Source organism: Austrofundulus limnaeus, unplaced genomic scaffold, assembly GCF_001266775.1.
Source record: "Austrofundulus limnaeus strain Quisiro unplaced genomic scaffold, Austrofundulus_limnaeus-1.0 Scaffold0, whole genome shotgun sequence".
Lineage (NCBI taxonomy): Eukaryota > Metazoa > Chordata > Actinopteri > Cyprinodontiformes > Rivulidae > Austrofundulus > Austrofundulus limnaeus.
The window spans coordinates 9,164,893-9,176,135 of NW_013952402.1; the positions used below are offsets into that span (position 1 = coordinate 9,164,893).

Consider the following 11,243-nt stretch of genomic DNA (forward strand, 5'->3'; position numbering starts at 1 on the left):
TTTATAAATGCATGAATCATATGGTGAAAAACTGACTTTGAAAAATATATCAATTCTTTCTTTTTATATAAAGCTAAATAAAACAAAAATATTGGTCATTTTTGACGGTGTAACTTTAAAAATGGCACCCCATAAGTAGGACACATTGCTTAAGCTTTCAATGAATCACTTTTGCCATAAAGCTCCTTCTTCTAGCCTTTTTCAATTYAATTTTACTTTATTATTTTCAGCAGCATGGCTGTATAATGGCATCTGTAGACAAAAGAAAAAAAAAAAACGTTTCCCAAACTCTAAAAATCTTTCTGTCTCTTCACTGCAGGCACAACCCCAGGCTCTCCATTTTCGAGCCATCCAGAATCCCCCACGTTCCCGCCCTGCTCCGACCCGTGGAGTGACGAATGCACCATCTGCTACGAGAACGCGGTGGACACCGTCCTCTACGCCTGTGGACACATGTGTCTCTGCTACACGTGCGGCCTGAAGCTCAAGAAGATGCCCAACGCGTGCTGCCCCATCTGCCGGAGGACAATCAAAGATATCATCAAGATCTACCGGAGCACGTAGGCTCGTGTCGGATGAGCTCGAGATGTTATCAAAGCCATGTAAGGTTACAGCACAAGTGAGAGACCTGCATGTTTGTGTATTTGTGTGTGATCAGGCTCAGGTACTCAACGCCAGGACTTAGTTAYAAATGCACATCATTGCTATTTTCAATAGAAGTAAAAAAATAACGGTGCTGCTTAAAAAAAAACGAGGTGAGCRGCAAAGCTCTGAGCCACTTCTGTTGTAGAGAAAGAGCTATCTGAAGAGCCATATGCCCCACTTCCCATCGAGTAACCCTCTCATTCCTCCCAGTGATAGCACCGTCCAAGTAAAGTAAGATTGTCCAGAGCTGTGGAAAATAACAAACAGAATCAATCTGCGGCTTCACCAGCTGCTCCTCCGCGTCTTGTCAGGAAGCGTTGAGTCAGAGCGCTGTTTGAGAGGGAGAATCAATTCTCGCCTAAATCCAAGAAAAAAATCAAAGGGAAGAGAGTTTTATTTGAGATTTCCAGAAGGCATCTAGATATCAGAGGCAAAATAAGTGGAAGGTGCTGAGAAAAACGGGTTTGCGAGCCAGCAATGTTATAAAATAAAACCTAAAGCTTTGGGTAAAAAAAAGAAAAACATATATCTCTATAATATATTTCAGATAAGTAATAAGTGAAGTATTTTCCCTGAATATCTCAGCGTTTGCATTTCTTCAAAACTTCAGGTGAAGTGAAATGAGTAATAAAAAAAAGTGTGAAGGATTTCACTGCTGAAGGTCACATTTGTGGCGACTGGGGATGTGAGTCAGTGAAGTCGAAGCCAAAGAGGGAAGATGAGGATGTATGTTTGAGATGGAAACAAGAGGAGGAGGAGGGGACGTGTGCGCCTGTTGTGCTGTTTATTCACGCAGATATTTTGCTTCTTGGCAGCCGTGCCCACCTTCTCTGGCCGCTTGCAATGCCGAGAGAGCACATTAAGATAATGAATTCAAATCTTCTTTTTTGCGAAAATCTCTGAAAAGCCCAGGTCTCTGCTAACTTCAGGTTGTGCATTTATTGTATCTGTGATTAAAACAGGTGATGATGTATTTATGTACATGGCATCTTTAAGTGGTAAAAATTCACACATGTGCCATCATTGACAGGGATTTCATGCTTTTGTGACTTTTTTTTTGTTTTGTTTTGTTTTTGCATATCAGTTTCTGAGCGCAGCTCTTTGTAAAAGCTAGCTCGTGTTATTCTCATTTTTTCTCCTCATATGTTGTATATTATTCTGATATTTTAACTGGTAGGGAAACCCAGATGCTTTTTTTATGTTGCTGTTTTCTCTGAAACACAAAGTGACTCCTGTGATGTTGCAGATKTTGCTTTGCTTTCRAAGTGCTGAAGCTTTTCATCTCATCAYTGTAGAAGGAAAAACTACCACTWACGTGTTTGTTGTGGAGCATTTATATCAACTTTCTGAGCTTGTCTGAATGAAATCTAAACAAATTTATCTATCAGATGTAAAAACCAAGAGGAAAAACATCATTTTTTCTCATTATAAATTCTCTTTTTATTGTGTTTCTTACATTTAGAGATTTAACCATAAGTATACATTGACATTTTTTTTAAATACTTGTAAACTTGTGCACMTTTCTTATCTGCTAAAGATCAAATGTTTAACTCCATGTCACTCCATTGTACAGTACTGGAATTTTTGTTCTGAGCTTGTACTTTTCTACCTGGTTGTTTTTCATTTTTTGACCAAATATGAACTAAGAGAGTTACATTTTTTATGTGGTATTTTATTAGAAAATAAAATGCTAGTGAGTATTGAAATCTTAGCTGTACATTTAAAAGTGTATTTATTTTTCAATGTTAATATAAAGAATTTTCACTGTGTGATTATGGTGTTCAAAATGTTTAAAAAAAGATGCAAAGTTAAAGATTCATGTTGGGGACTAGTTTCATATTTTATATTTTTTGGAAATTGTGATCATCATCTAAATGACGATGATGCTGAACTCCAATAATAGATCTTATATGTATTTTCTAATTGAATTACCTATGTTAAAACTGATACCATACAACCATATTTAAAAATATACTATGATGTCATATTTTAAATGAGAGTTAAACCCAACATATCAAATACTGGAAGTGAAATCCTTCATTTTAGTTTTGATGCCTGTAACATTAGATGCAAAAAATAGATGAAAAATCTGACTTTTTTTTTGCAGAAATTCTCAATTATTAGGTATAAAAAATAAAATATTTAAAAATGCCCTTAGCTATTTTAGCAATATGATTCATTCTAAATCACAATCTAAACATGCTGAACCACTGAAAACTTGTGACACATCGTGACACTACAAAACTAATATAGTACGTTCTGGATCATTGGGCTAATGAAAACGTCCTTTCAAAATAAAAACTGAGTGGTTTCTCTTAGATCCCAAGCAGATGCTTTTAAAACAAAGTTATGTGATTCTTATAAAAACATTCAAAAACCAATTCAAAATGAGCATAAATTTGATAACCGTCTTTGTAGAATGTACATCAGTTTGCAAATCATTTCACGATGCTTTTATTTACATGAACAGCATCCCAAGCATTCATCATTTTTTTAAAACAGGGCTGAGTGGAAGAAAAAAAATAACTATAAGCACATGTTCATCTGGTTCCTGCTACAGATTTTGGACTGGTTGTTTGTACCAAGCGCACAACAGTGTTCGTGTTCGTTATTCTAAAAACAAAGTATTATTAACAGGAACAAAAGGAAGACGTTCCCCTCAAAATATCACAATTTTACTATGTTTAGGACGTAAACTCATCAGATCAAAAGAGTCAAAACTCACATTGGTCTGCCTGCAGTTGCCTGGCAACAGGTTTCTGCAAAAAATAAAATAAAATAAATCATACCATAACAGAGTTTTATTTGTACTCTAAAAGCTGTGGGACATGAAAGTTGGTGCTCGTGCAGGACCAGGTTTAGTCTGCAAGTCTTTCAGGGTTTAACAGGACATAACTGCACCATGTGCACTCAGACTTTATTGATGAAAACTCTTTTTATCCATATGATAAAAGCCATATAATAAAGCCTATTATATTTTTGCCTCTATATCAACATTGTGTGGTAATCATTTTTGATGTGACCAAAACTATTTTGCTCAAGATCTAAAGATGGGAAATCAAGAAATGATGTTTGTTTATTGGAATATTAACTTGTCATTTTGATTCACTGGGTTTTCTTCAATGGGTGTTGATATCTTTGCTAATTATRTTTGGTTTAAGAAATAAAATTTAAGACACTGCCTTTTTTGTTTTGTTTGCCGTCTTTTATTATTCATAAGATACAGGGGTTAGACCAGGGGTGCCCAAACATTTTCCCCGAGAGGGCCAAAATGAAAATCTATCCAGGGCTGCCGGCCAAATTCAGTAATATAATACATGAAATACAAATATTTTTTAAAGTAAAGTCCTTTATTTTTAACGATTAAGCTATCCAATGGCCCACTTTTGTTTTAGTCTGTGCACTTGGAGAAAGTCTGCCATACGCTCAAGTAGCAAAGGCTCATGGGACATTTCATAAATTGATTAAATGAGTTTTTGTGGCATTATAAAGTGTGCAAATCTACATGTGGGGTTAAATCTGATCTAAATGTTTCTTGTCATTTCATGTTTCATGTTTAATCCWAATAAATCAGCACCATGAATGAAAACTATTCACTACAGCCCTTTAATGTAGTCATTTGACCAATGGAAATACTGTGTTTCTACATAGTATAACCTTGTAACTTTGGCAACTGTTGGTGGGCCAAATCAAATGGCTTGGCGAGCCAAATCTGGCCCACAGGTCCCACTTTGGGCTCCTCTGGGTTAGACAATGAAAGTGAAACACCTGGTTTTAGACCACAACATCCTTTTCAGACTGCTTCCTCTTGCATCCACAGTGAATCCTGTTGGATGTGGTTCGTCCTTCTTGGTGGGAGGCTGACATTACACAGGATACTGTGGCTCTTGATACATCACAAAGACTTGCTGTCTTGGTCACAGATGCACCAGCAAGACGTGCACCAACAATGTGTCCTCTTTTGAACTCTGGTATGTCACCCATAATGTTGTGTGCAATATTTTGAGCCAAACTGTGCTCTTACCCTGCTAATTGAACCTTCACACTCTGATCTTACTGGTGCGATTAATGAAGATTGGCCACCAAGCTGGTCCTGTTTAGCCATGAAACCTCGCACACTAAATGACAGGTGTTTCAGTTTCATTGTCTAACCCCTGTACATACAGGAAATATAAGTTTTAATCTCATTTAGGTCAGGCCCTTCTTGTTGGTCCAACCACTTGGCTCAAATGAACATTAAAGAAAAGGAAGTTGACCGTTTCCGCTTCACTGCTGCAGCTCTTTTTTTTAGGTATTTCAAGCACGGCATGAATCTGAGCTCAGCTTGGCACTGATGGGGTATAAGACTGAATTGATGTCATTAACTCTCCTCCCCCAAATAGGCGCTGAAAATGTTTGATGGTGCATTTACAGCATGACTTACGCAAGAAATCACCGACTGGACAACAGCGAGAGAACAAAGAGGCACTCTGCACTGTATAATCACTCTTCTCAAAAGTGTACTCGACCAGCATTGCGCCACATACTATATGAATAACAAAGGCGAGAGCTTTTAGTAAACGTCCATAACTCACAGGGAAACTGTTTATAGCTGTGGTATGCAGATCTGGCCACAGTGAACATCATCTGTTATTTACTGTAGGTCTGGCTCTGCTGCAGCTCCGTCTTATGGTGCAATCCAAACAGGCAGCGGTGAAGCCTGCGACGTCCGGACATAAAACAGGCAGCAGTGTAGAGGCTGCTGCTAATGGACCAAGTGTTCTCAGCGTTGGGAGGACGATACACAACTATAGTCTGTGAAAGTGACATGAATACAGTGTACTTCACCGGTGTCTGCGCGCACACACATACACACACACTTTCCGCTCAGACCTCTCTGTGAACCTGGCTGCTGGCCTTCTGAAGGCTTGAAGGCTTGGCCGACTAGTTTGAGCTGTGTAGCAGTATCTCTGTCAGACAGCTGCTAGGTCAAGCACGCTCGCTGTCGATTAAAGTACAGAGTTTGTGTTTCAAAAAAAGAAATAAAACAAGGATAGCGATGCTTTTAAATTTTACCCACACATCAGAGTCTGAGTTTAGCCCTCTTGGTGTTAGACTGTGAGGCTGCAGTTCAGAAGAATGTGCTATTTTTTTTTTTCTGTCAGATTTGTGGTGTTGAAAGACTTTGAAATGTGCAATCCTGTTTAAAAGCATTCTAAAATATCAAGTGAGTCATCTCACTTTTATCCTATTTAACTGAACTGATGAAGTCACTGGTGAAGGTTATTCCGTTGGTGTTTTTATTCTGACAAAGGTGCTGAGCAATGCTGCCCTCCAGTGGTCAAAAGCATGTCCAACACCTTCTACACTGGAAACAACAGCATCAAAACACTGTGCAATGAGATCAAACATATTAATCACCCACTACGCTTATTTTTTCCAGAAACTTATACAAAATATACATTTAAAATCAAATATAGCAACAACAATATCTTGTTTTATTATACATATTCACACTAAATTCCAATATGAATAATTACACCTTTGTTATTTCATAAACCATACTCTTTTTTACCCTGTATTTTACCCACTGTGTTCAAGTTAATAAGCCAGAAGACAGCATGCAAGCAGATACATGCATTGCCAGTTAAAAAAAAGCCTGGAATTATTTCTAAATTTATGTCCAAGCCAACAAATGTAGTTCCAGCTCAGTGGTGAATCAGCCCTTGGGATGTACATATTTTGTATCAAAGTCAGGTGGGTGGTAAATCTGATTATTTTTCACAAAACCAAATACAAAAACTATGCAATACACAGGAAACTTGAAAAGTAACCCAGTGCTTTCATGTGGAGTTGCTTTTATTATACATGGCAGTACTGTACATTCCAGTTTTAAAGGAGGCATATCATGCTTTTAAATTCTTCTTTTTCACATTTAAATAATTTATTTGGGGTCTATATAACATAGAACTGCAATACTTTGGTCTGAATTATTGTAACTCCGCAAGCCCCTCTTTCACCCCTTTTCTGAGCTGTGTCTCAGATCAACTCATTTTGAGGCTGTCTCTTTAAATCCAAATGAGGTCGTCACCCCCCCCCCCCCACAGAGTGGTTAGTCCAGACTGATAAGAGGAGTTATGACTATATAGGTATGCAGAGGATAGTTATTTACAAATGAAGTAAAAGATGACAACAATGGAAGACTTGTCCATCGGCCTGACATGTTGGAGCCACAGTCTGACTCAGAGCCACAGGAGAATGAAGACCACCAAATTGAAGTTGGTAAGTCCAGATCTTATTTGGCAGTTTTGTTGCAAATATTGTGATGTAATAATTCAGAATTTGTCATAGGAGTATCTTGAGTAAACCCACATGTGCAAGGAGAACACAGCAACGCCGGACATGGAGCCAGTTTTGAACCTGCAACCTTATTGCTTTGAGGCAGCTGCTCTGACCAACGCTGCCACCTTAGCTAAATAACCAACCCATACCTGACGCGTCAAAATAAGACACAGAGGGAACCTTGGAAATGCGTCAGTATTTGATGAGATGGGAGTGAGAGTATTAAAATAACAAGAGCAAAATTTACTTATATCAAAATGAAAAATGTAGGTCCAGCTCAAGTACTGTAATAGCTGGCTTAAAGGTTAAAACTTGTAAAGTTTATTCAACATTGTTAGTCAAACTGCAATATACAAATTATGTTGGTCTGTTTTATTATTACTCCACAGTAAAAATAGAAAAACCAAAAGGTTTGATGTTTGCTGTGATTATGGTTTGTGATCTGTTGTTATTCTAATTTGTAATTATACGGCACATTAAATTGCAGTTAATTCAGACGCTAATTACTCCCTTTGTGCATTACTTTCATCCTAATGGAGATCACTGCCTTCCAAGATATTTGCTGAAAGAATTAACACATTTTTTGTTTGTCTTCTTCTTCAATTTGTGCCGTGTGAAAGAACAAGGCATTAATTCATCTCTGGTTCTGGTTTTTCTGCCACTTGATGAAGCATGTTTTTAAAGAAATGTCTAGATGTATATCATGTTTTACAAATTATTTCTGTAAATACCATCTACTTTCTGCATTTTAGTCAACTCTGGCTTGTGATAAGCAATGGAAATATATTTTCAGAAAATAAATAACCATGGCTGTTTAAAAGTGCATTTATTAAAGTCATTATTTGGCACTTCAGTTATTATAACTGGACATATTTTAAACATAAAACAAAAGTGAGCATCTCAAAGAAAGAGAGTTGTGTCAAATTTACTGCCCAGCAGAAATTCTAAATTTTATTGTATTTAATAGAGCAGTTTAGAGATGATGAAAAGGTGAATTTTATTACATTTGTAGGTAATGAATAAATATCTTTTTTTTTACTAAAGAAAAGTTTCAGAAAGAAAATTAAAAACAGGAAAGAAGCATAAAAATGTTACAATTTTAACAAAATACTGATAAACTGAGATGCTCACAATTTGTTTCTTTAGGACAATATTACAAAATTAGTCAGAGAAAATACTTTACAAAAAGATGACATACATTTTCAAGGTTTATATAAAAAACATGCAGCACCAAGATGAGACTAATGTAAAGCATCTTTAACAACAGGGCTTTTTATTAACAAATGGAGAACTGGTTATTTTCAACAGCTCAAGGCGTTGTTGGTATAATGAATCACTTCAAACATGCAATAAGCTGAATATTCTTTAAAAGCATTTAAAACTATGTTTTACAAAATACAGAAAACTGTTCAAAGATTAGACACATTTAGACATTCTTCAAGTTAAATGTAAATGTTGGAGAAAATTCAACAATTCTGCTGTGTTCCGGTTATCTCTTTTAAGACACGGTGTTAAACTGGCTTTGAATACATATGACTTTTTCCACTAGTTAATTTCTTAAAATTTTGGTTTTGATGCTTGTTTTGGTGTAGGTACCAGATTAGCCTCATTTAAAAAAAAATTCCATCTGATTGACCTTGAGAGAGTATTGAAGACCTGACACAAGGGTGCTAGGGCTTTTTCTCCAGGTAATTCGAAGGAACCCATCCTTTTCTTGGTCTACCATTTTCCAGAAACTTGCAGTACCACCAGCCATTAGGGTTTTTTTCAAGAACCTCCAGATTCGTCCCCTCAGGAAAGCCCATCGTCTCTTCATCGCCTGGATAATCTGCGATGGAAATGTAAACCTCTCTGAGGTTGTTGTGGATGATGTGGGGTTTCGGTTTCACCGCAGACACTGGAAGAGCATTCTTTTGACAGCTTAAACCAAGAGATTCGGCGCTGCCTGTACCAGACTTACTCCTGATAGGAAGCGCTATGCTGTTTTGCGCCAGGCTTCGAGGCACGGTACCAAACGAGGCATTGCGACGCACCGTTGGGCTGGAGCGTGGGTTGTCGGCTGAAGTGAGGGACTCGTTTCTTCTGAGTGAGCCAATAGAGCTGGGACCATCTCTGACTGGAGCTGAGATGAAGACTGACTGGGGTCTGACAACCTGCTGTTGTTTGGTGCTGTTCTGCTTTATTGAGCCGAACAAGCTGGTAGGTTTGGAAAGACCACCTGGAGGCTTAGAGGGGATGGGTGGAGACTTTTTCAGATTCTGGTTGATGTTGTTCAACACCCGCACCCTTTGTTCGTTCTTCTCCAGACTGTTAGACTTGCTGAGGCTCCCAGGTTTAGCCAGAGTCCCATCAGATTCGTACTCTGCCACGTCGTCTGGCTGCCTGACGGGCTCAAGGTAGTAAGTTGGAGCCCAACCCTCAGTGTCTCTCCAACGGACGTACCACCAGCCACTTTCCTGCTTTTCAAGGACTTCCACTTCCACTCCAGCAGGGAAGCTGAGCTCAGAGTCTTGGACTTTCTCATAAGGATCTGTGGTGCGGTACAGGCTGCAGCCTTCCAGGTCAGAGTCACCTCGGCTTCCTTTCGAGTAGATGGAAGAAAGATCAGAAGTACTCTGAGAGGAGAAGGAGTCTTCAGAGGAAATGACGGAAGCTGTCTCAGAGTCTTCGCCTTTGGTTTTGGTGCCATTCCTCAGCTGACCTGTGGGTCGCAGCTGTCTTCTTAAGGTGCTGATGTCCATCTTCTCTGCACTGGAGGCCTTGGTTACCTGTGGTTTAGGTCTCACTACCGGCCTTGGTTTATTGGAGGACTTAAACATAGCCTTGCTCTCCTCATGGTCTTTCTTTGGTCTCAACAGATCTGGGGTGGATTCATTGGAGAGAGATTTCGGACTAGATGCCTCTTCGGATCGGGGTGAAAAAGAGCTCCCATTCAAGTCTGTCTTAAACCTGTTACCAGCAGGTCTAAATCCACCTGAAGACGGGTTTGCAGGCTTGCCGTTTTCCGATAAGACACTTGTCTTGGAGGAGTTTGAGTCCCTGCTGCACTGCCTCTCTGGGGTCTGTTTGAAGGGCAGGAACACATCATTCTCATAGATGCACTCTTCCTCTCCCTCTGCCTCCCCCTCTGCTTCGTGCCCATCCTCAAATGATTCTCCAAACTTAAAGGAGGCGCTGTGAAGTGATGAAGCCGGCGATGGTTTGGAGGACAGTTGAGATCCCTTTTCAGAAGAAGTTTCGTCATTTTTTACATCCACCAGAGAACTTTCTCCCCTCAGAAACTCAAACTCAGACTCTAGGTCCAGATCACCAATGGTGGGGACATCATACTCCGGCTCTTCATACACCGGCCTCCCAGGTGACACGGGAGACTCTGGGGCCTCAGATCCAGGGCTGCTGGGAGGTGCAGTCTCCACTGAGTCTTGTTTTTTGACAGGGGGAGCTGGTGGGGGAACTTTGGGGCGGCACAGGGTGCTTGTTCGTCGATTCGAGTTGGGCTTTTTACGTTTGTCAATGTAGGAGCATGGGGCCCAGCCTTCCTTCTCGCCTATCTGGACATACCACCATCCACCAGAATTCTTCTCAATAACCTAAAAATCCACACATTTATGAAGTTTAGTTTTTAAATGAAGGGGGTTTAATTATATAACAAAGCTTTGAGATATAAACTGATGAAGCAACAAATACATGATTTGTGCCAAAGCCTTATGATTATCTTGTTTTTTAAGTTTACATAAAAAGAGCTTACATCTGCTTTTTGACCTCCATTAAAGCTGATCCCATCAGATATGCAAGATTGAAAATCTGCAATGGTGTAATACTCTGCTTCAACTGTAGGGGGCTCTGGAGGGCAGGGCAACTGAAACCCCTATGTAAAAATAAAACAGACAATGTTAAAAAACAGGAACTTAATTATTCAACTAAGTACTATAACACTGTAACAAATAACATTTTTTATTTTCTCAGTTTACTCTCAGGTTTTCATTATTCTTTTGATAAGAAGGCAAATAAAAAGTAATTTACATTTATTTTACTGTCAGAATTAGCTGCAACATTTAAATAATGTTCATGCATGATATAAATCTGCATTTTCTGCTTTTTCCAAACCTTCTACCTTTGATACTTAAAATAATTTGTTGCAGTGCATGAGCTTAAAAATGAATAAGTTTGCGTAAAGATATTAATTGTAATGTATTAGACTATTTGTTCCCTATTGTTTTGTTGTGTAGTCCTCATTTGGAAAAAAATATAAAATAAAATAAATAAACATATATATA

At 38.7% G+C, this 11,243-nt stretch overlaps 2 protein-coding genes across 3 annotated transcripts in view; one reads left to right on the top strand and one right to left on the bottom strand.

The window, feature by feature from the left end:
• LOC106513389 (E3 ubiquitin-protein ligase NEURL1) overlaps positions 1–3,826 on the top strand; it is a 35,298-nt gene extending 31,472 nt beyond the window's left edge. Inside the window, exon 6 of the mRNA XM_014002192.1 lies at positions 320–3,826. Coding sequence (XP_013857646.1) covers positions 320–564 — 245 coding nt within the window. The 3' untranslated portion in view covers positions 565–3,826. The remainder of the gene's footprint in view (positions 1–319) is intronic.
• A 3,949-nt stretch (positions 3,827–7,775) lies between these two features.
• The window catches only part of LOC106513395 (SH3 and PX domain-containing protein 2A), a 75,805-nt gene continuing 72,337 nt past the window's right edge, over positions 7,776–11,243 (bottom strand). For both annotated transcript variants that reach the window (XM_014002204.1, XM_014002211.1), the window contains 2 exons: positions 10,715–10,834; positions 7,776–10,556 (listed from right to left, as the gene is read on the bottom strand). In XM_014002204.1, the coding sequence (XP_013857658.1) occupies positions 8,637–10,556; positions 10,715–10,834 (2,040 nt within the window). In that variant the 3' untranslated portion in view covers positions 7,776–8,636. The remainder of the gene's footprint in view (positions 10,557–10,714; positions 10,835–11,243) is intronic.